Genomic DNA, 27,937 nt, shown 5'->3' with positions numbered 1-27,937 from the left:
TAACATATTTGAGCTTAGTAATAAAGGCAGCAGGAGATCAACAACTCCCGTTTACTGTGATGTAAAAATCGATGATTTTCTCTATGGACTTTTGGTGTGAGAGAGTGAGAAGTTTACAATCTTCATGTTCCAGCTGGAACAGGCTGTGAAACAACAGGAAAAGGCCAAAGACACATTCTTAAGATATTAGAAATATAAACAGGCATAGGTTTTAGTGTCTGCTTCAAGGACACAGTGACACCCTTTTGTAACTGCAGCTTTGTCGTCACTTTAAAATATCCTGGATGTATATAAACTTTTCTCAGCGTGGTAACATATTTATTTCCACCACTTAAATCAAGTGTGGACCAACAACATACTCACTCCGCAAAGACGAGTTTGTAGCCTGAGCACATTTGTGTGTGTTATCATTTTCTCATACAGCGGTGGGGGTGTGTGGGTGGGTGTGTGTGTGTGTTTACTCAGCGTTCAGGAGAAGATTTCACCCGTTGAAAAACTGCAACTTTGCAAAATCCACAATAATAAATCTCTCACATCAAGAATGCGAAATATATTTCAACACTCAAACGTCAGTTGAATAATTGAGCACAGCTTTGCAGCTTCAAGCCAGAAAAACAACAACAGTGAGTTACAGCCTCTACACCTACAGCGGTTTTAAAAACTCCATCAATCTCCACTACGACTGAAAGTAATCATTTTTAGAAGGAGCTTAAATAGACAACGTTGACGCTAATCACCACGGACCGGGTTTTAATTTATTATGGGTGTGTTGTGACGTTCTTCGTTCAAATCCCAGGTCAACTGAGGAGCTTCTGTATGAAGTTTGTGTGATGTTTTGGGATTTTCTCTGGGTTTTACAGCTTAATTTCCTCCCACAGTCCACAGACGTGCAGATTGAGATCAGACTCTACGTCTCAGTCTGCACAGAGAGCGACATGACGTAACTCTCTAGTCTGATTCTGCAGTTGGTATCAGTTGGAGGCGTACTCACAATTTTTAATAAATATTATATTTATATGATTCACGATATCATATACAGTACAGTAACGTATCTGTGCAAAATAAAGTCGAAAAATGACCTAAAAAACATAACGCATACAAGCTTCTGAGACACAGTCCTGCATATGTGTCACTCCTCACCTGGACATTCCTCATATTACACATTTAAGTCCAGATGGAACTTAAAAAACAACTAAATGTGCAGACAAAACTTTACAAGAACAAAAGGTTTCAACAAATCAAAATAAGACAAAAGATAAGTCAAAGTGCAAACAACAAATTAGGACTGCAAATAACCATTATTTTTGATTATTTTCCCGATTAATCGAGTACTTGTTGGTCAGTGTTTCCCAAAACAAAAAATAGTTAAGTTTTAATGATTTCTTTGTTATTATTGTAAGTCGCTTTGGATAAAAGCGTCTGCTAAATGACATGTAATGTAATATATGGAGAAAAGAAACAAGAAAATCAGATAACGTGTTAAAACACTCAAACCTATCAAAATAGTTGACGATTTTTTTAGTAATCGATTAACACAATCGATTAACACAAGAAGAAAATGGATGGATGGATTCAATGAATGAATGTGTAATATATCCAATTAAAGTGCCATTTCCTTTCCGTATAAAAATTCAGATGCACTTGAATCTCGGCCATTAAAATGATGGAAGAAGCCATTAATAGCTGACATTTATCAAATATTAATCATGAATAAAGCAACAGCGGAGGCTCGTTTGCAGTAAATGAAGAAAATGACTTGCAGTGAAAGACACGGACATGTTTAAAAGGACAGACAGAAAGGAGAGAGACCTACAGAAACATCACAAGTGCAGGTGTAAAGATTCACCTCTCTTTCACATCCCTCTGTTTTCTCATCACTGACCACCAGATGGTGTTTCCCAGAGATTCAGTCTTTTTTGTCTCTGTTTGCCTGTCCAGCTTTGGCTCTAGTGACAGTCGATGGAGCCAACCATTCCTTCCTCACATCACCACAGTGGAAAAAAAACAACCTCTGTGCCACTTATTTATGTTCTCTGGTTAAACAAATACCACCTCCCTCTCACTGTATTCACGCTTTGTTTTCCCTGATTTGTGTTTGGTAAATCTTCACTGGTCACTGCCTCACAGGATGTTGCCTGAATGCTAATTACACTCTGGAATAAAGTCAGTACAGGGGACAAAGATATACTGTATATTTACAGTAATCACAGTTATTCTTTCCTCTACAGGACAGTAAAGCATCCGGAGTCAGTAATTACTGCTTCTGTGGTGGCTGAGCAGCTTTACAGCCTTTAGTCTCTTTTATCTACACATTTAAATTGAGATTTATTACAGATTATGCTTAATCAGGAGATGAGGATGTTTATATACGTATACATATATGTATATTCATATACATATATATACATGTATATATATCTATATATATATATATAGATATATATACATATATACATATATATATATATATATTTACGTAGCTGACAGTTCTAGTAGACCAATTTAGAAATGTACACATATTTCCTTTATGACTGTAATCTATAATAGTGGCGGACTGAGCAAAGTCAGTGATGGACTTTTCACAGCAGGCAGATTTATTCCCAATAAGATAATTTGTTCTCTCTTCCTCACATATACTTCACACGCTGGTATAGTTTAATTAGATTAAGATGGAGCCAGAGATAAGGTGACTCTAGTTATTTGTATTTAATATATTATTATTTTTTTGACCCTCCCAAAAAATGTCACAGGACTGTAATAATACTGCTAATACAAGCAGCCTTAGTGAAGACTGTAAAATATAAAAATCAATAATGACTTTGCTGAATTATTTATGTACATGAATCTGTTCAGAGCAGATCCTGAGATATTCTTCAGCTGAATGTTCCTTGAAAGCAGCACAGACAAAGTAACTATACACTAAACTTTAGTGAACGGCATGTTTTTGTACAGTTTGGACAGAAATTTAAGGAATGTCCATATCTGTCTGCATTATTTATTCATTTGCATGTTTTTTTGGTCCCCATAGCATTTTATTTTATGCATAATAACATTTTACTGCTACATATTATAGTTTTTTAACACGTTTACTTTGTATCTATAACCTGTTTCACTTTACTCTTACTAAGTTGATTGTGTAGTTTAAAATGCTGCACACTAAAACACACTAAATTATCTTGGGGATTGATAAAGAAGAGCTAGCTCACAAGCTAGCTATTCTTCTATTTACCTGGCTAGCTAGCTATCTACCTAGCTAGCTAGCCATCCAGCTATCAATACAGTACATTTTGCAGTACTAGAGTAACTCTCTTACTGTTAAAGTAATATTAATATTAACAATCTATCTATCTATTTATCTATCATAGTTTAACAAAATTAAGATGCAGTTATTTAGAAGCTACAAAACCTTGTTGTGGCATAATTGACATCTAATGTATTCAGTCATCACTGACAGATAGTCCTGTCTCCATTTGATGTGAGATAAAGCTGCGGCTCGAGCCTGGAGTGCATGTCTCACAAGGCTAATGAATCAGTCCAGCGCCGCAATGGCAGCAATCCAGGGGGACAACACTGATACATCTAGTATTTGATCAGACTCTGGCGTCCTGCTCAGGTCTATAAAAACACCACAGTGACACAGTGTGAGTCATGTAAAGGATATTTTTAAGGTTTCTAGAACTGAAACAACCAGATACTGTATCACACTGTTTCCTAAATCGCAAGTCAAACAATCCTCCTGCTGCTGCTGCTGTGAGCCTGCAGAAACAATCACACGGTCATACAACACTGCTGCAGTACCCCACCCCATCAAATCAATATCAGCGACAACCAGAGAAGGGTGAGGAGTGAGGTCAATGTTGCCGTTTGTGGGCCGAAAAACAACAATCTGAACCTGACACCACAGGGAAGTGCTGAGTCAGTTAAGAGAGTCTGGAATATACCGTCTACTGAACTTATATCTGATCCACACCTGAAGAACCACATCGTCTCGTGAAATGTTTGCTGTTAAAGGTCCAGTGCGTGAGCATTAGGAGCACCTAGGCTGCAGTTTGGAACAAACAGGGGACTCCTATGTTCACCACTCACTTTTCCGAAGCATGTCAGAGAACTACGGTGGCCTAGAATGTCATGCGAATGGCCATGAGGTTGGCTAAGTCCCTTTGACATCAAATTAAGGTTTCTTTTAAGATGTTTGCACGTCTTAAAGGACGCTTAAAGGACACTGTAAATACGCTCTAGAGTCAAATATCTACTGTATATGATCTGTATTACATGATCTTAAAATACACTTATTATTACCTTTCATGTCCGATAATATTTGGTTTATTTCTTTGGCTTTTTAATGGCAAATGAAGGATATTTACGTGTATAAATTGAAACAATTAAATTGCCTATAAATACGGTCAAATTCTGGTACAACAAAAATACTTGTGTATCTTGTGTAAGATGTGTATTTAAGTTACTTTAGTAAAATATAATTTTGTCGATTCCATGTAGTTTTTTAAACCAATATTTCATTTGTAATATTTAATGCATTTCACAAATGTATTCTAAATAATAAATATGATGATTATCAATGCAACAACCTTTAAAAAGCAGGAAAGGTCATCACAGATACCTTATCACAATATGATGATATCCAAAATTGAAGACCATAAACTTGTCTCATGTCACGACGATATAGATATAACATCCACATATTGCCAGCCCTCATGAAATCATACTGTTTATCAAAAGCCATGCTTACATGGAAAATGTTGAATGTGCTCACGTCAACAGTGATATCAACTCAAAAACAAAGTTATCTCAAACCGGTGTTGTCAGAAGAGCTTCCTGCATGTTCTCAGTACAACAGGAACCTCCACTTTGTGTGAGCACTGTACCTGCAATGCGGATGACGGCCCTCTCTGCCGGGTCCAGCACGTCTCCAGAGGCAGACTTGGATCTCTTCATGCGATGGTGCTTAGGCAGGTTCCAGGGTAGTGTGTCTCCACGGGGCGGAGAGCTGCTGATGAAGCCCAGGTCGCTGGAGGTCTCCTCCGATGCAGCCCTGACCAGAGGCCTCCTCCTGGGCTTGTCCTTCACCTCGTCCATTGCCTGGTAGAGAACAAGAAGAAAAGGACGGATAGGAATTTAGAAATTCTAAATTCTGGAAAGCCCTGGAAATATTTGTTTTTAATAATCACTTTCTTTATAATATGTTCATTTTTTAGTCATCAACACTGAGGCTATAGATAAATTTACTACTACAGAAAGAAATCTTCATTTTTTGGCATTAAAATGTGCTATCAAAAGAGCTAACCATGTCAAAGTCAGTGGCTGCTTTCTGAATTACATAAAAAACCCAGAGGGCTGATTCATTCACAGAGCTGCTGGGAGGAGCAGAGCAGGTGCTGCTGATGCTCCAGACAACGTCATCACGCTCACAGCTCCCTTTTCTGCTGAGTCACCCGTCCAAGCACAGGATGCTCTCCACAGGAGCGCTAACTGCACCAGCACAGACACGACAAATGACTACAGTGTATCAGCTACTGTTCACATCCAGGTTATGATTTATTTGAATTTTATCAATTCTGGTTCAAAATGTGACTCTTATCGATACTAATTTTGAATTACAATATAGTTAAATAAGTCCATTAGAGTATCGACAAAGGGAAACTGTGATACATATTAAACAGTGACTCAACAGGTCTTTTTAAAAGGAATCTGCCTTTTCTGTGACCTTGTTAGACCAAGCCTGTCCTTTTAAAAACCCTTGTAGGTCGTCGGGTGTGGAATTCTGGGTTGTTGTTTGCTACATATGTAGAGAATTAATCTAAATGAATAAGTAATTTATTTTCAAATTTGAGAATACTGGTAAACAGTTCTCAAGAACATGCTATAGTCTGTTTCCCGTCCCAACCATAAATGCACCACACTACGTCTGATTTATTTCTTAAAGGTCCACTGCATAAGAATTACTGACATCTAATGGTGAGAGTGTAGATTGTAACAAATCTCCTAAACTGTTCTGCTCATCCCTCCTTTTCCCCAGTGGCCTTCACATACCAGAAAGGATGTCATCAGCAACACACAGGAAGTTAAGGAAAAAGTAATGGAAGTTCTGCTTCAGAAACATGGCGGTGCAAGATGGCAGCCTCTGTACACAAAGGCCCTTGCCTAAAAAGCAACAAGCTTATTTCAAGGCTAAAAACAACAAATAATTTCGTTTTTACATACGTTGTACTTCTACACAAGTTTATTCAAACAAACTCTCCCAGATGTTGCTCACTGGAGTTTTTTTTTATCACCTTTAGGGGGCACAATCTGGAGCTTTGTCACTGCACGGTGTCAGTCAAAGATTCTTCAAGATCAAGGTAAGTGTAAAAGTCAAACTGATCTTTCCTTCCTCAGAGAAACCTGTGTTTTGCCATTATGAGATCACACTAACACTGTGGAAAGCAGCACAGTGACACGCCACACTTTCCTGTGTCAGTGCATTGGCATGATCCGAATGGAATCACGGGCATCCGGCCACTATTTGACCGGTCAGCTTACGGTGGTGTGGCTTCTGGGATTCACACTTTCAGAGTGCAGAAAAAAGACGCCGTATAAATACTTCAGGAAAATACAGACCGGGCTATTTGAAAGGTTAGCACTACGTGCAATGAGCGAGTCATGTAAAAAATGTAGTGCTCCTAAAATAGACTCCCACACAGCAGAGAGAGGCACTATGATTGGCTGGAAGCAACGCTGACAGCTATATACATATGAATCCTGCATGTATAACCTAAATACATAAGTCGGTCATGTAACAAAGACTCATTGTGGTCTCTGAATAAATCATCATTGTGCCTTCAGGATAAGCTCCAGTCTATTTAAGTGATAAAATCAGATTACAATAAGAGGTTTCACTCACTCACTCCTTGTCTAACACTTTATAGCCCACATGAGGGTCACAGGGGGGCTGGAACCGATCCCAGCTGACATAGGGCGAAGGGGGGGACAGATTGCCAGTCCCTCGTAGCATCAACATAATACAGAAACTATAACCATTCAATCTCACATTCACTCTGACGGTGGATGTGAATTTAGAGTATCCAATTATCCTCTGCATGTTTGTTTGGACAGTGGAAGGAAACCAGAGCACTGGAGAAAACCCACACGCAAACAGGGAGAACATGCAAACTCCAAAATACAGAAAAAGGTCAAACAAGGTCATATAACAATGAGTTACTTAACAGTAACTCATAGTTATAGTTCAACAGCAGTGCCAATTTCTTCCGTAAACACTCAGTACATTTACATGCACAGTCGAGCTAGTAGAGTATACATGCGGCCGTGTACGTTTGATTCGCTGTATCTCTTTATAAGCTAGTGCATATTGAATCAGTTTCCTGACTTTTACATCACAGAAAAACAAACAGCAAGAAGGATCGTGCTGTGGTTCTGTATGTTTCGTACCCGTCTCTTCGTTAGTTCTCTGTAGCTTTCGCTGTCGCTCTCGCCGTCGTGGTGTTTGTTCTTTTCCCGGCAACACTACTGCAGTTTATACATCGTCTCCTTCCACTTTCCGGGTCAAAGACCAGGGAGGACATTTTTGTGATTTTTGTGCATGTGCAGAACACCAAGACCGACTCCAGTCCGACTAAGCATATACAAGCAGGAGTAATCAGACTATGAATCAAATTATCTACGTATGTTAGTCCGAGTAAGACTAGCTCGATGTTGGTGTTTATATGACATCAAGAAAACCAAATTACCATCTTAGTCTGACCTTGGTGATCCAAAAACATATTTATCTATGGGTTCAGAACCAGAAACTGGGAATGACTGGTCTAAAAATATGGTGGCATGGTGGTTGATGTGGGCCCCCACCAGGGAACTTTCATTCCTGGGGCCCTGAACTTTCTTGAAACGCCTCTGCCTATTACTATTCAAAGAAGCAATGACTGTGTCCTTTCATCCTTGAAGACTGAAAGCATCAGGGTGAGCTGTGGTTACCAGGCGACCCTGAAGAGAATGACAGCTTGATCCTGAAACTGTGAGGAGCTGAAGCAGGAGGAGAGTGAAAGAGTCAGTCAGAGACAGGACAGAGACAGTCAGAGTCAGGAGGTTCAGAGGATTCTGCTGCTCTTCTTCCTCCTCCTTCAAAGTCACAACTACTCATGTACTTCATTAGGACTGAGTGGATCATCAGCTGACAGAAGAAGCTGACGAGCTTGGAGCCATCCCAGAAACCTCTGCACTACATCTGCATCACCACACCTGAGTGAGTGAGTGAGTGACCATACATGATCTGCGCTGCAGTGAACACCTGCTGTTTTAAAGGAAATGCCACCTTCTTTTTTTTTTTTGATAACTCGGGTTATTTCCGGTCTGCAGTGCCACTACATCATGTGATTAACAGCGTCAGCGATGCGGCAGAAACATGCATTTACAAAAATAATAATAATCACGTTTACTCACGACAGAAATATCCAGGTTCACTGCTCTTTAGTCTCGAGATAAACGACCGCAAATGACCGTGTTCTGCAGCAGCAGCAGCAGCAGCAGCGTCCGCAGATTCTTCTCATTTAAAATCAAACTTCCAGCAGTAACATCCTCCTCCTCCTCCTCCTGCTCCTCATCCGCAGCGGGGGCGCGCCTGGCTGCGGGATCCCGTTCCCGACTCAAGTACGGGATGTTTGATCCGGTGAATTCAGACCTGGACCGAGCCGGAATGTGCGCCCTAAACCCGCACGGTCCTCCCTACCTCTACTGGACAAGTTGACGCTAAACCAAAAAGATGATGACGACGATGATGAAGATGATGAAGATGACTGCGCATGTGAAAACTGAGCTCAGGTTAGCATCTCATACACGCACACGCACACGCACACACATACACTCTGACTGCAAAATGTTTGTTTAAAAGTGTGTTCATAAGATCTCATGTTTATGCTTCACTTTATTTTCTAGTATTACTCTTATTACCATAGTCCTAACCATCACAACGAAGTGCTTAATCCATAACACTTACTCTAACCCTAAAACCAGGTCTTAACCCTCCAAAAGCCCTGTAAAGATTGTGAGGACCAGCCAAAATGTCCTCACTCCATATGGTATATACGATTTTTGGTCTTCACAAATACAAGACAACATACATTCAAACACACACACACAGCCTGTGTCACTGACTGCAAAATTACTCAGTTTGTAAGGGTGTTTTAAAGTGTGTTTTTAAGATCTTATTTTATGCTTTATTTATATTTTCTCTTACAAACCTCTATTTATATATCTATCTAAATATAGTATATAGTATATTCTTGTACAATATACTCAGTGAGCATGTTATACATTAACTTTTACCCTAATCTTAATTATCACAAATACAAAATAAAAGACACTCTGAATTGACGATAGGTGAGTGTGAGAGTGGATGGTTGTTTATCTCTATATAGATGTACCCCGCCTTTTGCCCTATGTCAGCTGAGATTGGCACCAGCGACCCCCACGACCTTCATGTGGAGGATAAATCGGTTGAAATGGATGGGTATTCTTGTAGAGCATTCTCAGTGAGTATGTAATGCATTCCCTAGTCCTTTACCTTTCCTTTTACTAATCTTAACCATCCATTCATCTTCTACCACTTTATGGGGTCATGGGGTCGCTGGTGCCACTCCCAAGGGGATAGGCGAGGTCACACCCTGGTACAGGTCGCCAGTCTAATCTTAACCATCACAACTAAATGCCTAACCCTAGATTTAAGCCTCAAATAGTGCTTAAAAGTTGTGAAGACCAGCCTGAATGTCCCCCACACACATACACAGTCTAGTATCCATGACTTCAGAGGACAGTATTATTACATTACATTACATGTCATTTAGCAGACGCTTTTATCCAAAGCGACTTACAATGGAATCAAGTACAATTAGCCAGGGGTGGAATCGAACTTGCGACCATGATGTCTTTCGTACACAAAGTAGGGTCTTAACCACTGAGCCACTCCTCCCCGTACAGTACATTGACTTGCATTCATTTCAGTTTTTGTCCACCAATCAAAGATGTTCACTTTAGTGTCACCGAGGAACAAATAACACATTTAAGTTAAGAAGCTAAAGTTAAAACAAGTTAAATAAGTAGAAAAAATGTTGGAAATCAGGAAATCTGTTTACATTTGTAATGTCTTTTTTTGTGTTTGTCAGGGTTTTTGCTCCAAACGGGGTCGAGCACAATTAAAATGTGTCGTGCTGAGCCCGTTACGTAATCACAACACCGTGAATGATCGATGGCTTGTTCTCTGTGTGGCTTTATCCTCTATGATTAGTCTCCCACTCTGGGGCTCAGTGTGGGTGAAGCTCAGATTCCACTCTTAGACCAGTCAGCCTGTGCCAGCTTTGTATTCTTTGTGCTGAACGTTATACAGATCAGCCAAGAACTTCATGTTTGAAGTGGAGGAGGTGAAGGGGTTATTATAATAATCAGAATGATAATAACTATAATAATAATAATAATTGTATTTTATTGTTTTTATATACAGAGTAATAACAGCACTAGAGTCTAAAGTGTTCAAATTCTAGTCTCTGTTGAATAATCAATGAGGAAAACTGGAAAATACAGTAAACTGAAAGGTGGATGTGTTAAAAAGTGACTTTAAATTAACATTTTAATCATAATTATACAGTTAAAATGATTTTTAAGTTTAAGTTTTACTATATGCATTTAATTTAATGTTATTTTTTGACACAAATGAGTGAAAACATAATGTTTTGTGACCTAACTAATACTGTTGTGTCATTGTGGGGAGGGTTTGGGAGGTAGTAAGGGTGAAAATCTGATTTTTCAACTTTTATTTAATATGTTTTTATTACCTTCTTAGTCTTAAATGTAACGATATAGTTGTCAAAAATATAAAAAATATGCATTTGCAAATGAATAGAATGTTTCATATCTGCTCATAAAATAGACAAATTGTAGCTTTTAGATGTATTTCAGTGTGAATCTTAGTTAAAAATCACCTTTTAATTACAATTAAGGCAGTTAAAGCGGTCCTTAATTTAAAATAAGTTGAAAAACATTGTGTTTGGCCTCCAAAAATCCTAAATAAACCATTTGTTTTATATAGTAAGTAGTTGAATTATTTAATATTGTCATAACAACCAGCGTTATTCAAACTGTTAAAGTGTTCAAATGAGCATGATTTGGTTTCTAATGCTCAAACCTTTGAAATGCTGCTTGGAAACTCTTATGGATCAAAAACCAAACATGACTGTTACGACAAACACCAGGAAACTCTGTGGCCTGTGGTGACACTCGGTGGAGAAATGCTCCTCACCTTCTGTGTTTTCTCGCCACTCACTGTTTCCATGCCGCCTTTACGAGCTCGTCTCTTCCTCTTCCTCACGGACGGACACAGTGTCTCGTGTCCAAAAGTCACAGACGACTCCTTCACAATCGCCACTTCTTCCTCTAATGGTGCAGACGCAGCAGCCACCACCAACGCTGCTGCTGCCGGTTTCTCCTTAGACTTTTTCTTCCTCTGAAAAGAAAAATGCGGCCTTTTAATATTATTTTACCATTTTTGTGCAAAGTCACTATAATCAAATCAAACATTTTATCACATGTGAGCAGAATCTGAAATTAACAACGAGACAGAAGTCCAACTTCAAAACTGTGCAAAAGTCTCAGGGCAAAATATGTGATCATTAACATGTGGATTGGAAAAAAAATATATCCCTTATCCAATAACTAAGTCATTAGACAATAAATCCTAGGTAAATAAGTAAGTGATAAGTACCAGAAGATGTTAGTGACGTTCACAACATCTGTTTATTTAAATATTTAGTCCACATTAAAAAAAAAACACCTGTGACTGGACTTTTTATTTTATTTTATTTTATTTTATTTTATTTTATTTTATTTTATTTTATTTTATTTTATTTTATTTTATTTTATTTTATTTTATTTTATTTGGTATTTTGCTGTCCTCCAGGACACAAATGTGAATATTATGTTTGGGTCATAATAAACCCCATTTTAAATGAACTTCATTGGCTGGTTTACATAAAAACAAAAAACTAAAGTCAGACGACTTTATAACCATAAATTAATGAATAAGAGCTCAGACAAATAAGATAAGATGATGCTAAAATAGAAGTGAGTTGGCTCCAACTCACCAACAAAGCTCTAAGGATAAATAGTAGAGAATGAATGAATGAATGTATGTATGAATGAATGGAGTCATGCAATACTTTGAAAACAGTTGCTGTTAATGAAGATAAAAATGTGCCAGTGACATTTTTCATTGTCCAGTCAACTCACAATCATCTCATTCATTCCTGTGAAAACCTCATGCAGTCATAATGAACTCGTTCACATTGTGTGTGGAACAGTGAAACACTACAGACACAAGAGCCGCTCAGCTCGGCTGTGACCTTTGAACCGGTGACGCACATCGCGACGTAACAGCATCGTTTTCACGGCTTCTTATCGTCCAATAGAAGTGAAAAAAAAATCCCTGCACGTTATCCCTGCACAAATGTTTGTTTTTTTTACTTTAATGTTTCTTAAAACTGGTTTAACGTGACCCGTGAATTTGAACTGCTCTTTTATTTACAACAAAGCCCCATTTTATCACAACATTTTAGTTTTTTTGACAGCATTGTGAATGGGTGATTGTGTGTATGGGTGAAGTTCTCCATCGGTTAGTTGAACATTATAATTGAACCCATACATTTTCTATGGCTGTCACAAAGACTTGGTCCTGGGTTTTTTCAAAGCTACAGGGAGCCACTGCAGAGGCACCCAGAGCCGCAGGTTGCAGAATCCTGCACTAGATGGTAGAAGTGAGTCAAAACTGGAACAGGTGAAGGTGTAACAGATTTATTTTCAGTGTTTTCAGTTTTTTTAACAGCAGTTTCATAAAGTTTTCAATGTCAATTTCCAGTTATGAAAGTTTTTTTTTTTTCTTTGCTTGCTTTTCGAGTGAGATGATTAACCCTTTCTTTACTGCCTCTGCACCAGTGATGTTGCTGTGGTTGGAGACATGATTATATCTGGTTGTCTCTGTCTCATTTTATGAATGTAATACCTCATCATTTCAAATTTGGCGCAAGTGTTCGCTCGGACTCGGCGATGAAGTGAGTGGATTTTGGTGGAAATCAAAATTCAAAAATCAAAGTCACAGTGAGCTAAAAATATACATTTATGTCACGTGAATGGGATATCTCAGGAACGCAACAAAAAGAGGCAATTATGTTGAATTTGGTGAAAATGAAACAAAACAAAATGAGGCAAAAACAAAAAGAATTTAAATTAGATTTTGACTCCTCATTGACACATGAGAAACCTCAGGAACATCAGGAGAGAATCCTCTCAAATTTAGGTTAAATTTCTCTTGGACTCAGTGATGAAGTGACTGGATTTTAATGTTTAAAATTAAAAAAATCAAGTTCAGAGTGAGCTAAAAAATATACATGTGAATACCTTGTGAATGTGTTACCTCAGGAACACTATGAGAGAACATCCTTTCAAATTTGGCACCAATGTTCACTTGGACCCGAAGATACACTCGTTATATTAAGATCAAAGTGTCAAAGCGTTGAAATAAAAAATTCTTTTCATTTTTGGTTCTTGGCCTCTTTAACATTTTGTTTCTCTCAAATCAACAAGTGCATCTAATGTGAGTCTGGTAAAAAATCTAGTTTTGACTAACCCTGTTGGAGGAAAACAACTGTTCTGATGTTAAAAAAAGATGGAGACATGAACTGCATCACTTCCTTTATGTTACTGAGGAATGTAAAAAACAGGATAGACTGCAGGATGACTCACTGACAGCAGTGTGGCTGACTCTCACTTCTTCAGTCACCATCAAATGCCCCAACAGTCAAACTCAAAAAAAAAAAAAATCCCCTGACTCCACCGCTGGTGCCACCATGAGCCCAACATTTGTGTTTTTTTTTAGTGAAAATGTCTCAACTACGTATTGGAAGAATTGACGTGCAATTTGGTTGCGAGTGGTTGACCATGAGTTGCAGCAAGCTTTTATATTTCAAACACTGCGTGAATACCTCATTTTAGGCGCTGTGCTTATTTTTAAACCATCAAACGTTCTTGATCAAAAATTGCTCTCATTTTGCCTTTAAATCCTACAAAATCTCTTAAAAATGTGGTTCAAACCATGATAAATTCCTACAATAGGCCTACAGGACGATATAATAGGGTTTAATTTTGTTCCAGACATGTAATCGTTATTATAAATAAACTAATAAATGATCATGAGTCAAATTTAATCATGCTGTCAGCACACTCAGTCTGGGAAAACATCAGCAAATGCAAGGGAAGGAGGACCCCTAAAGGTTAGTGCAGGTATTACAAGCTGCTCTGAACCTTGCTGTGCGTGACCTTGAAAGCAGACGTCAAACATGGGCAGACAGGAATTTAAGGCATGACGTCTCGCGTCGTTGGAAGATTTTCTCACCTGAGCTGGAGCTTTAGTTTTGGACTGCTTCACCATCACTGTGTGGAAACAAACACAAGGGAAACAGTCATTTAAAACCAAATAAATACAAGCAGGATTTTAATTTCCCCTTTTTTTTACTTTGGGATTATGAAGTTTTGACTCATTTATCAAACATAGGCAGCCATGGCCAAGTGGAAAGGGAACTAGGAAGGTTCCTAGTAGAGGATGGGCATGAAAATGCAGAGAAAGAATTTCCCAGAGGGATTAATAATAAAGTATAAGTAGTAAGAACATATATCCTGAAAATGACGGATTACCCTTTTAATATTAGGTGATAAAGAAAGGGCAGTATATAGATAGTTGGAAAAGATGCTGTCATTATTTATTTTGTGATTTGGATGACAACAGTTTGGGAAACACAGCACAATGAACAGGGGAAAGTCCTGAGTCACCGTTGGCTACAGGCATCCACGCGCTACCATGATGCTGCGTCTTGAGCCGTGATGTCACATTTATAACAAGCACGTGAGGACTTCTAAAAAATGCCTTGTCGCAGCATTTCTACACATGTAAATATGTTTTATTGTGCTTATGAGTATGAAAGAGCCATTGTTTCCTCCTAACATGGCTATAAACACAGTAACCACAAAACAAAAAAGAAAAAAAGAAAAAGGAAAGTGAAGCTGGGACCAATAAGAGCAAAGAAGGCAGTTTCTGGAAAATGTGGATCCTGCTGTAACTGGAAAGGAAACCAGCAATTTACAACTACCGGAGTGTGGAGAAGAAGGAAAAAAAAAAAAGGAGCAACTGCATTTCCACTCAGTGTTTCTCTCTAAAACTGAGCCTGATTTTAAGCGATACAGTCAACAGCATCAGGCCTCCACAGAGGAAGAGGAAGAGGAGGGGGTGTGGTGTGGTGGGTGGCACTTACCTGCCAGGTATTTCTCCAGTGAGGGTGAGGAGCTCTGGTTCCAGCTGTAGCAGCAGAAGAAGAAGAGCCAGACCAGGAGCGTGGCCAGCACCAGTACCAGGACCCAGAGGAGCCGAGCCACAGCCGGGTTGGTGGCGGCCCAGGCCGCCAGGACGTCCATGCTGAAGGAAAGCGGAGCCTCAGCAGTCTCTATCAGAATGACTGCAGCACAGCAGATGAATGGGTTTGCAGTGGGCCGGTTTAAGTTCCCTCACAAGTCGGCACAACGACAGCAGCAGCAGCAGCAGCAGCAGCAGCCACAGATGGATACCAGCTGTTCCAGAAGCAGACCTCAGCCCACGTCAGCTCAGAGTGCACACAACCATGTGTGTGTCTGTGTGTGTACTTTACAGAGCCCTGTAAAAGTGTGTGTGTGTGTGTGTGTGTAAGGAACAGAGTTTGGAGGAGTGGCTCAGAGTCACAGCGTCAGACAAAAACCATCAGCCACTCCCAGGCTTTGCCTCAGAAGGAAGCTTCACATGAAAAGAAAAAAAGAAAGGGTGGCCTGTGATGATGAGGGACAAAGTCAGAAAACCACCTGAGGCACTTTCACCTCTTCACCTGTACATCTGTGTGATCTAACCTTAGCTGCCTGTCATTCCTTCACAGCCACTACATGTGTATTTATAGCTTCAGACAGGCTGACACATTAGCATGACAAAGACGCACAAGCAGCAGCAGCAGAAGCACATGTTTCCTTATTACAGACGAGACAGAGGAGCACAGAAAGAGTAAAGACCGACCGGTTTTAAATAAACACTGTGCGACACCTGGTTACACCTGGAGCTTCTGCACAAGTCAAATATTTGCAGATCCATTCATTATTCACACATAATATACAACATGGCTGAACATTAACAGCACAACTTTGCAAACAAAGTTACAATAAAAGCAGGAATCTTTTAAACAGGAGGCTCAAACTCAAATCAGCTGAGGGTCTGATGAGCATCTAGTCTGGACATGAGGGGGAATATTATGTTGGAATTACTGAAATTATGATATTTCACAGAATTACACAGTAAAAGTGCTTGTTTTGACATTGAATGATATTCATGCTCCAAAATGAATCCACAAACAAAACAGAATCACAAATTCAGTAAATAAATTAAATAAAAAGCAAACTCTTTTTTAGCTCTTACAGACTTAACAAGCTTATACATTAATGGTGAATGCAATAAATGGGATAAATATAATAATTAATTACTATCACAGAAATATTGCCAACAAACATATTTGGCATAATGATCAGTCTATATTATGTCACCCCGCTGGCAGCGACACGCTCAGCATTCACTAGGAAGAGGAGGTTACAGGCCGTGTTTGACTGAAGCACGTAATCCATAATCTGTTCACTTAATTGATTGGTCCATGACGGTTTTCAAAAGCCTTGTTTTGTCTACAAACAAAGATTATTCAGTTGCAGTGATTTCTTTGTTCTATGAAGCAAAGAAAAGCAGAAAATATTCATATTTAAGAAACTAAAAACATGCTTTAATTATTTATAAAAAACACTCAAACTGATAAATCGTCAAAATATGTGCCCATGACTATGGTAATCTCCGTAAAATAAGGCCCTTAGCAATAGTACATAAAAAAGCCTAGACCTCAGGCTACAAAAACCAAACATTTTTACAAATTTGAGGGTAGTATTTTCAATTTTAAACCCTCCAAAATATTATACACTGGCCCTTTAAATTAATAAACAATTATATTTGTCATTACATTAATGGCTTTTTAAAATGAAATTAAGATTAGATTTAGGGTTTGAGCTTTTTAAACATGAATATTGAAATAAAGTGGTTTTCTTTGCTTTTCAAAATAAAATACTTAAGAAATTCCTAATTTTGAGTTTGGGGGGGGAAAAAATAAGAGGAAACAGAGGAAAAAGGTGACATCCAATTGAACATAAACTTCTATTTATGACAAATAATATACATGGTAAATTCTGAGTCTGTGAAACTTCCTGCAAACAAAAAAAAAAGATATATGATTAAATGTCGCCCTCTAGTGGACAGGATAGAAGGAAAAAAATCACATCACTTTGTCTGAATAAGAGGCAAAAACATGTTTAATATAATAGTAATATTAACCAAACCAATATCAAATAAGGAAGTAGGTTTAGATGCGGATAATAATGTGTAACAAATGATAATAAGTTAAGAATGTGTTTTCTGTTGCAGGAGTTGAAATATCAGTAACAAGATAAGAATGGATAAAATAATAATACTATAATAAAGGTGCTTCATCGTCTCTCTCCTCTGGACAATCGTCTTCATTTTAGTAGAAGCTGGTGTCCTGAGCAGCCCAGTTTGGAGTCTGAGGATAAAACAGTATAAGAAGAAAAAACATTTACATTTGGTATTAATCCAAACAAATGACGTCATCACATCTCTTAGCCAAATTGTTCAGCCAGAACAAATAGTATAAACAGTAGGGCTGTTTATTTTCAGAACCTATTAAAAAATGTCACAGAATCTTGAAAAATGTTGATCAGAACCTGTAAATGATAGTGTTCTCACGGCTTGTTTTGGCCACAAAGCAAATGATTCAGTTTTAATGATTTCTTTGTCAAATGGAGCAAAGAAACCAGTAAATATTCACATTTAAGAGAAAACTTGTTTTAATTAATAAAAAAAACTCATTATCATAGTTGGCGATTAATTTAGAAATCAAACAACTGAATAAACATTAAAGTCCTAATAAACATTCCAGAAATGTAAACTGTTAAATGAAAACTAATCAGGCCATGAACTGGTTGTAAGTCAAACCCTGGATGTATCGCATGACTAGTTGCTTGTAATAAAAACAGGATTTCTCAACTACAGATCAGAATTAACTGATTTTTAGATCTGAAATCGACCCAAGCTGCACTGGAATTCAGAACCAGAACTGAGGCACACATAGTCACGTCCTACATCCTTAGACAGGCTAGCGTTGGTAAACTTTGCACAGCCCGAAATGTAAACAAGCAGCTTTAGTCTCGGGTTCAGGCGTGACCATGCAAACAACGAGCCAACAGGATGTAGCCTATATGAATAGAAGACTGTATAGAATTGGACGAAGTCTTTGAGTTTTAAAACAAACTTGTATTGTGAAGCCTTGATATTCGCAAGAGCAACCATAAGTCCACAGATGTCAGGGTCCTATTAGACCATATCAGCTGGCAAACACACTGGGAAAATGTTTACTGATGTTATCATTCAAGAGAGACTAATTTTCCCATTGACTTCCATTCAAACAGACTTCTTTTAGCAATCAGCAGATTCGTCACCTAGTGAATACTCATTATATTGACAGACTGTCAGGCTGACACATGATTTACTGACAGACATGACTTCTCTGTGTAGTAAATACAATCTCAGTCTGTAAAGTTCACTTCAGCACGTTAACACCAACACAAAGAACGGAGTTTACCTCGTTCCTGTTGCTGTGGGCCAACTTCTTCTCAATATTCATTGCCAACATCTGGCTGCGGAAGGACAGAATCTTGGTCTTCTCGATGACCTGCTGGTACGGCGACACCGCGTTGTTTCCCATCACCACATGACCCTGGGAAACAAAGAAGAAAAATATAATTGAACGGACATAGAAATTGTTCTTCCTGTGAAGGATTAGTGACATGGTGATCATTTTGTGGAGCGTGGATCCATGAATGGCTGGGCCTCACCAGTTTGGAGTCAATCTTGGCGTCGAGTCGGGCGTTACGGATGAGGTTGACGATCCACCTCTCTGCTTCCTCGGGCGTCATGTTGAGCTTGTCAGCCAGCATGCTGAGAGGAAAGAGCAACAGAGAAGGAGAAGGGTGTGAAACCTTAAACCGAATCCCTTTTCAACAGTTTGTTTACTTCATTTGAAAATAAAATGACACCAACAAAGTCCAAAAATAGCGAGCAAAGGTAAAAACAACAACAAAAAAAACAAGTCTCACAGTCTTCTTCAAAGTTAGACACGTACCCGATGCTGATGCACTGATGAATCCGACAAAAGGTCTCAAAGATGAAGAGACGGGCATTCTCGATGAAATCCTCAAGGCAAGCGACCAGGAAGAAGTCGTTCACAAGGACCTGAGGTGAGAACAGACCACTCCTTGAAGTATGTACTCTATGTACAGCAGACAAAGGAAAGTATTTCCAGAGTTAGCAGGTTGAGTCTTTCATTGACACCGTCCTCGGTAAAAATGTGCATGACAAAATAACACTGACATACAGTGAACGATGGAATGCATTTGTAATAATGTGATAAAAATCAGGCTTCAATGTGAATAGTTCAGAGATTACAGATGCAGCCAGAGACCAGCAAAAGTTGAGATTATGCTGACATGACTTTAAAATGAGAGCAGAGCAGTGAACTGCAGCAAGAGCTATATAATTATTAACTATTTTGATAATCAGTTTGAGTGTTGTTTTATAGAATGAAAAAAACATTTTGTCGGATTTTTCATCTTCTTAAATGTGATTATTTTATGGTTTCTTTGCTCCATATAACAAAGAAATCATTAAGAGGGAAGAGGCTAACGGCAAAGACCTCAGGCTTAACAGAGCTTGGCAGTGTGGACACTTCAAGAAAAGGAGAAAAGCACATCTATGTGGAACTATTTCTTCCTTAACAAAAAGAGGATTCTGAGAACATGAGGAACAGGGTGAGATTGAGGCAGATGAGCCGCTCTACACTGAAAACTCCAAGACAAAACCTCACAATACAGAAAAGCCTTTTTCAGGGCAGCCTGCTGTGTTAGGTTCCTGGTTTTTATTCATTCAAAATGTTAATTCCCAAAAACACCAACACTGTGTTCACACAGCATTAATAGCATGTTATTATAAGAAGCACAAAATCATATTTCTGGTGTGTATCATCCTCTAGTGGTTAGAGGGTTGTATCATCATCAGCAGTAGCAGCATCATGTGTTGCTTCTTTGGTACAAAACAATGATCTGGAGGATGAGGAGGAGGAAGAGATGACACACTCAAAGCTTGAAAGTGCAGATCACTGCATGTCATCAGAGTTCACCCAAGGCTGTGATATTTCCCTCGGTGACAAAGATCAGTCGCGTGTGTTTTTTAAAAGCACATAAAGCAGTTTCCACTAGTGTAGGTGAGAGTTTGATGGAGCTAATTTAGTGAGAGAGGAGAGAAGAAATTTCCAGAAGGCAAAGGTTGCAACCATTCTTTAAGTATAATGTAAGTAGGGTCAAAACAATTACCCAGTTAATCAGTTACTAAATTAATCGTCAACTGTTTTGATAATCGATTGATTGGTTCAAGTGTTTTGAGAAGTTTTCAGCTCCTTAAATGTGAATATTGTCTGATTTCTTTGCTCCAAATAACAAAAGAATAAATAAAAATCATTAAAACTGAATCATTTTGGCTTTTGGACTCGACAAACAAAAGTCTCTCTAAAATTAGGGAACAACAGAAATAGCTTTAACTACATCCAAAATATGAAGACCCAACTTGACGATCCCATTAACTGAACAGAGAGGAAATTATTACAAGTGGATGAGACACTGATTACTGCATCTCCACCACATTAAATGCCTAAGCCATTATTGAACATACATGTGTTCATAAATGTTGTTGCACATCACATGAAATTGCAATATGATTTGCGACATCAGAGGGAATGGTAATCTATTTACATCATTATTCTCATTTTCATTCAAAAAACATATTTAAAATAACTACTGTGTGATATTAGTGCAGATCTGTGAAAAAGAAAGATGTTCTCTTCAGCCAGTAGAACATGATTTTGATAAGATGTTGGATTCATTGTGCATCCCTGCATCACACATCAATGTAGTCAAACTCATACGAAAAAATATGGAGCACAACACCCGACATAAACCACAGCAGAGCCCATCACAACGTTTTGCAGGAGATTAAGTTGTGAAGTATCTACCTGTGTTTTTAAGACACAGCCATCACAGACACATCACAGGGTGTTTGGCCACATTAAATCTCCAGAAGAGCTTAAACGCATGAATACATTAGTGTCTGGCAATTCAAAAAGAAAATGTGGCACCATTACTTCTTAACAGAGTGAAAGAAATCCAATTGCTCTGTGCTTTGCTGTGCTGTGTAAATACGGTCACAAAAAATCTAAAAATATGCCATGAGTTTACAGGTCCAAGCATGTTTTAATATCCTTCACAAGTGAGGGTTTAAAACTGCAAACAAAAACGTCATGTGATGTTTAGACACTTATCGGCAATAATTAGAATAGGTTGATGATCTCCAGAGGAAAACAATAACCAGCAGAAACCATGACAACAGAGTGACTTTATGAATTTCTTTTATTCTTCTACTGCACTCTCAGTCTGTCGCTAACAGGAGAGTCGAGGGCTTCACAGAACACTGCACAATTTGAACAAGAGAGGTAAAAAGCCAACTGATGAGCGAACGTGCAAAGTGGTCCCCAAGCACAACTACATAACTGCCATCAAGGATTTCTAGAGAGAAGGTAAGCGTGCGTCAAAACCTGACAAATCCTCTGCTTTGAAAATTAAAGTGAATATCAGTAAGAGCCAGCAATTCAGGCCAGGCATTGATGAAACTGAATAGCTGCAAGGTCCAGATGTGAGCATCACGGATAAAAACAAGCTTCATGTTCCTGTTAACTTCTGTGGGGTCATTAAGGCCTGTGCACGCAGGAAGACAGACAGAAAACATTCTGTAAGTTCTTACCGACTCACACTCCCTGAGTTTCTTCTGGGCGCTGTCAAAGTCAAAGTTCACGTAGAGACACTCCACAAATTCTGTGATCGGGTCTTTGTACGTGTACGACTCCTGCCGGAGTGAGAAAGAAGCCATTATTCACAGGCAGACTGACTAAATCCTTGAGACTCTTGAGATAAGAATTCATCGACCGTACTTGTTGGATGACTTTCACCAAGTCCTTCAGCACTTGTCGGCGCTTCCGCACATCTTTGTTGGTGATGACTGCGGTTGTGAGGTATCGCAGGATGTGTGGGCACATTGTCTGGATGGCATTCAGATACCTGGAAAATACAAAGCAAGCTCTCAGTGGCGCCGACGCCAGTTGCCATCCCAACGGAGCATAGTATTATCAGCCTTCTTAGTCCCAAAAGAAAAACAAAACAATTAAATACAAACTTTTTTTTTAGCTGTGCTAAGAAATGCAAAGAATTCAATTTAAAAATATATTCAGCTAAAGAAGATTAAGTGACACTTGACCACCTATGCTCTCCATCCCATTTGTCCTTGACCAATATAAAGACTTCAGCAGAAGCTCAGCATTATTTTTAATGTTTCATTTACTGCCCCAATCAAAAAGTGATGTATTTAAATAAGTTAAATATTTAATATATCCTACTGTTTATTCTACTAATTGTATATCTTATCTTATGTCCTATCCATTACTGTTTTGTTCACCTCTGACTACGCCGCTGCTGTGACAAGTGAATTTCCACAGTGTGGGATAAAGTCTAATCTAATCAGTCGCTATATTAAATTTGCTAATAGGGCTGCAACAATAAATTCATTATTAATCACCTACCAAATGAATCCCCAGATACTTTTGTAATCACTTAATTGGTTCAAACTGATTAATTCATTAAGAAAACAGATTGATTGGTAATTAAAAATATAAATAACTGCAGTCATATTAGGTTAAACATCCACTCACTGAGGCTGGTAGAGGAAGAGCTCGATGATGTTGTCCCTGCCTTTGGGGTGGTTGAAGAAGACAAAAAGGGACCAGTGGATGAGCCACGTCCTCTGCTGGAGTGACTGGAGTGGAGAGCTCACGGACTGAAAAAGGAAAGGACACAAATATTAGACGCTGGTGATTTCAAAAGCAGACAAATGGTCAGACTGTGCGTCCTAAAGAAACTTTGAACTATGTTGAGGGCGATCTGCGCTCAAGAGCTCCGAAGTGTGATTATGGAGGTGGTTGGAGGGCAGCATTACAAGTCTTAGTACAGCATGCCAGAAATGATTAGAAGAAGTATAGAGTGGCTCCACATTGTGATTATTGAGGCAAAAAAAGAAACAAAGACAGCAAATTGTTCCTCAATACCTTAATTTAGGTGCATTTTCATTGATTTTAGTCAACGTGGCTCAGTGGCACAACACTTGTCATGCAATTTCCTACTTGACAATTTACCAGAAACAGCAGGAAACTTTCTTACATTGTTGTCAATTGTCTCCCGTAGTCGGGTGAGGTCCTCCATGGCTGCTTCCCAGTTCTGCATCAGGATCTCGGAGGCCAGTTTCCCCCACAGAGAGCTCAGGGCGTTTCTGTCTGTGGAGGGAACCTGAGAGCAGCAACAAACACCATTTATCATGAAAAACACGTGAATAGTGATTTGGATAAACAACATTGCTAAAGACAAGAGCAAAAATTAGAGTAATTGGTCTTGTTTCCAACATGTATTCATTCTTACCAAGACACGGAAGAAGTAGAGGTACTCAGCAGCCCCAGAATAGTTACCACACTCGTACTGAAACTTGGCGTACCTGTACAGCGTGTCCAGGTATTCTTGACGAAACTAAAAAAATTACAACAAACAAACTCATTAAAACACAATAAATTCAAAACTAATTTATAACAACTAAGGGCCAATGAATGGGCAGTTTAATCCAAAATATGCATGTGTCACAATGTTCAGTCTACAGTAGGGGTCTCAAACACAAATAAACCTGGGGACCACTGAGCATCTAGTCTGGTCAATTTTTAGAAAAAGCAACTGTTTAGTAGGTATGGGAGATAAAAGCTTACAATTCTATCATGAATTATATCATACATTTCAAACTAAAAGTGGAATGGTATATAGTTCACAATAAAAGTACTTCTAATCCGAAATAAATCTCCAAATAAAAAAATATATACATACGCATGTGGCCCACAGGCCGTGAGTTTGAGACCTCTGGTCCAGAGGGCCTGGACTGCAGTGCTTTTGTTATTTTTCCTCCCAAAGAAGCTAATGCATGATGCTGTGAGGATGACAGTATGACATGGTGAATGACGTAACATCTTTCATGTTTTCAGCAACACAAAGACAACGTATGTATGTACAAAGTCATGACAAATAAGGTGTAATTAATCTGTGGATAATATGAAAAACAAATATGTAAAAAAACAACAAATCCTTTGGCAGCCAAGTGAATGACAGTCATATTGGTGGGAGTTGTTGGATGTTTCAGTATTCTGAGATTTGGACAACAGTTCCGCTGGCTCTCAGTGGCAGCTGGTTGTTATGGAAACACATAAAACATGCACGCACGCACGCACTCTTGTACAATAAGAAGAACATTGTTAAGGTTAATGCACCATTATCATCTCAAAACTTACATTGTGTTTCTCTGACAGGTAATCAAACAGCATCCTCCCGTCTCTGATGAAAAAAACAACAACAAATAATCAACGATTGTTATGTATTGGGTGTTATTATATAAAATAAACAGGGTAGTTTGTTAGCCTGACCTCGTGGACTGCATCTGCCGCGTGGTCTCCGGGTCCTCGAACATCTTGACAATGGGCTCCGTCTCTGACTGGAGCTGCTTCAGTTGGGCCACCACAGTACTCCTCTTCTCCCTCAAGGCTACAATAAAACCATTTCCATTTTCATTATACAACAAAAAACATGTACATTAGTCCCTCCAAGTTGGTGTTTGTTGTGTGTACAGAAGCAACAGTAAACACTAACACATATACTATTCTTTTGCTGATTCCAAGCATTTTTCCCCAAATTCAGTTTGTTTAATATTGTGGATGGTTTCACTGCAAAATGTAACATCTAAACTGGAGGAAAATTCTTGCAAATGACAATTATATCAGGTGTATGTTTCAGTTACTTGATTTACCGATTGGCCTTTTGGGCAATTTGAGTGTTTACATTATTTATTCATTTAGGACATTATTTTAATCAAATCTTACAAGTGATCAATGTATTGAGGTTACAATGAAATAGAAGACATTCATTGGAGAAAAATATTTTTTTATTGGTTTTTCTGTTGATTTTTCTGTTTTTAAACATAGTTTTCATGCTGTTACAGTAGGTTTACAACTTCAACAAAGTACATGGTTATAGAGACAAGCTGCTCATTTGCTACTCACAGTGTGGGATTTCCTTGTCTGGGTACAGGTTTCTGTAGACATCCATGGCGAAGTCCACCATGTTTGTGTCGCTGAGGAGGTCCAGCTTCCCCTGAAGAAGTTCCTTCTCATTGTAAATCTGTTATGATACAAAACACAACACACAGTTTTCATCATCTGCCTTTGAAACATGCACGTACATGACTAAAGTTGTTCATAAAGTAGAAAGTAACCAATTCTAGTGATACAGCTTTCTTTGCAAATATCAATTTGGCCAATTGTCCTTCCTTGTGCAATACACCAGGACAAATATTGATATTTTAATTCATAAATTAAGGTTTCGCTGGGTGGCACTACTTTGCTTCCTCACAGTAGCGCTGCTCAAATGAATGAGGAAAACTTGGGTGGAGGTTACGTGGCTGAAAGAAGAGGGAGTTTACAGCGGTATAATGGTGAAGATGTTCCATCCACATTCAAGACATAGACTTTATGCACTTTGTTCTCTATGTTGTGAAGAAATAAATAAATCCTGCTGTTTTAACTTTTCATGGATGTTTTGATTTCTTCACTTAAGACACATATTGTGATGTATGGCTATATGATTGTCGTTGTATGTATGATGTATCGTGATATTATTGGTATTGTGGACCATGTATTGCGTATCACATCGTATCATGAGGTACCCTGTGATTCCCACCCCAGTAGGCAGATTAGGCTGTAACTTCCTTGACTTCTATGCCTGCACCCTCTCCAACTGTAATGTATTTGTTTATTTAACAAAATGAAGGAAATAAATGACCTTTTGAAGCTAGGTGCAGGGAAATTGGTATCGACAATTGGCCCAAACACTCCCAATATATCGGTATAGGATATCAGGAAAAAGACAAATATGCATCTCTCTCTGTGGTATTACATTGCAGAAGAAGGAATTCATGAGAAAAAAAAATGCTATTTTATTTTCAGGATTAATATAAACAAACAAATATAACACAGTGTACCCAATCAAGTGGCAGCAGAGATGTTTTTCTGCTGTTATAGCTCATCAAGTTCACCGGTTGTGTTGGCCACTCAAGTGCTTGTTAAAGCAATTAATATGAATACCTAATAATGTGGCCGGTGCCTGCATAATATATGCTTTAACTTAACTACTGCTATGTGACTGGCTAATTAATTAAAGATATGTTATCGAGCAAGTAATGGTTGTGACTAATAATTCGGCCCTATGTGTACGTTTGTAATTTCGTTCTTGGTATTATTTATTAAAGGTCATTTAACTAGCTTACCAAAACAAAACGTTGCTTTTAACAATATTATATATTAATATATATTAATATTCTCTATGATGCTACGATGTTTATTATAGCAGCTAAGCTACATGCTACCACACTCGGTAACGAGGATAAAACAAAGTTAACCAAGCTCTTAAAACACAACAACGCTGGTATGTCGTAAACGCGAGAATATATTACGTCTAAAATGACCGTTACAGAAAAAAAGACTAAACCAAAAGCGTAGGTAAGTAGCTAGAAGACGTAGTGCCAGTGCGGTATTGGCTAACGTGAATGCTAGCCCAGCTAGCCGATTGAGAAGATTCGCCGTGTTTTCCGGAATAAATACCCATTAATTGTGAACTAAGTGATATTTTAGCACTTTAGAGTGCGACTGTCGACGTACCTCTTTCACAGACAGGAACTCCAAGAGAGGAAAAACCAAATGCCGGTCCAAAAAATTGGCTATTTTGGTTGTCAAATCGTAGTCCGCCATCTTGGCTGGCTTTAAAAAAAACTTTATGGACAAACAGAGCGTTGACACCACCCAGTTAGTTCAGTTTTCTATGTTTTTTTAACTGCTATACTATTTACTATCAATAAAAACAATACTCACTTTCAGTGCAACGTTTTAAATGCTGTGAAAACTAGAATCAGTACATCCTGTATTATTCAAGCCTTTGTTCTAATCAAACATCAAAAGTCAGTCTGTATACATTAGGGTTAGGGGAACATATGGCAAGCTGTTACTACTATAAACTACTATATGTAGTTCAGTTTTTAATATTAGTAAGATTCAACCTACTATTGCTATTCATCTGTGTGGGGTTTGTCATTATAGAGATCTACAATTCAGTAAATGTAATTGAATTGTAGATGTCCCCAATTCCACTTTCAGATTTCTACAACATCATTATGACTATAGTCACAAGTTCAAGTTATCCTTAATTATCCTCACTTCACAATATCTACACTGTCCTTTTTAGATATAGTGAATTCAGTTTTAGATTGTCATAATGATGTAAACTAGAATTAGAGATATCTGCAAATTAATGGCAAAAATAGGTATCTGAAACTGTACTTTTGTCAAGTTAAAATGACATCACAGATATCTGTAATGGTGATTCCAGATAGTCAAACTTGGTGATTAAATGTTAAAACGGCTAGGAAAATAGGAAAATATCCAGATGAAGGCAGTAATGCACATTATCAATGTCATCTGCT

At 38.4% G+C, this 27,937-nt stretch overlaps 2 protein-coding genes and 1 long non-coding RNA gene across 4 annotated transcripts in view; 1 reads left to right on the top strand and 2 right to left on the bottom strand.

Moving 5' to 3' along the window:
- Nucleotides 1–15,528, bottom strand: part of pleca (plectin a) — a 112,874-nt gene extending 97,346 nt beyond the window's left edge. Inside the window, exons 1-5 of one of the 2 annotated variants that reach the window (XM_044052582.1) lie at nucleotides 15,354–15,528; nucleotides 14,441–14,478; nucleotides 11,459–11,500; nucleotides 11,297–11,428; nucleotides 4,884–5,097 (exon numbers count right to left, since the gene is read on the bottom strand). In XM_044052582.1, the coding sequence (XP_043908517.1) occupies nucleotides 4,884–5,097; nucleotides 11,297–11,428; nucleotides 11,459–11,500; nucleotides 14,441–14,478; nucleotides 15,354–15,513 (586 nt within the window). In that variant the 5' untranslated portion in view covers nucleotides 15,514–15,528. Of the gene's footprint in view, nucleotides 1–4,883; nucleotides 5,098–11,296; nucleotides 11,429–11,458; nucleotides 11,501–14,440; nucleotides 14,479–15,353 lie in introns of those variants that run through there. The other variant, XM_044052573.1, reaches the window with a different exon arrangement.
- On the top strand, nucleotides 8,573–24,840 carry LOC122786342. The gene is made up of 3 exons (XR_006362434.1): nucleotides 8,573–8,826; nucleotides 21,705–21,848; nucleotides 24,720–24,840. It is a non-coding gene; the product is annotated as an uncharacterized LOC122786342 (long non-coding RNA).
- On the bottom strand, nucleotides 17,443–27,225 carry eif3eb (eukaryotic translation initiation factor 3, subunit E, b). Its single transcript, XM_044052583.1, has 13 exons — nucleotides 27,120–27,225; nucleotides 25,467–25,584; nucleotides 24,834–24,951; nucleotides 24,702–24,744; nucleotides 23,794–23,898; nucleotides 23,539–23,664; nucleotides 23,034–23,158; nucleotides 22,260–22,386; nucleotides 22,073–22,174; nucleotides 19,347–19,456; nucleotides 19,060–19,162; nucleotides 18,807–18,941; nucleotides 17,443–17,708 (listed from the first exon to the last, which is right to left on the bottom strand). The coding sequence occupies exons 1-13, from the start codon at nucleotides 27,207–27,209 to the stop codon at nucleotides 17,670–17,672; spliced, it is 1,341 nt and encodes a 446-aa protein (XP_043908518.1). The 5' UTR covers nucleotides 27,210–27,225; the 3' UTR covers nucleotides 17,443–17,669.
- Nucleotides 27,226–27,937: the final 712 nt, after the last annotated feature.

This window comes from Solea senegalensis, linkage group LG20, assembly GCF_019176455.1.
Source record: "Solea senegalensis isolate Sse05_10M linkage group LG20, IFAPA_SoseM_1, whole genome shotgun sequence".
In the NCBI taxonomy this organism is placed as follows: Eukaryota; Metazoa; Chordata; class Actinopteri; order Pleuronectiformes; family Soleidae; genus Solea; species Solea senegalensis.
This window is presented reverse-complemented; position numbering and strand designations above follow the sequence as displayed.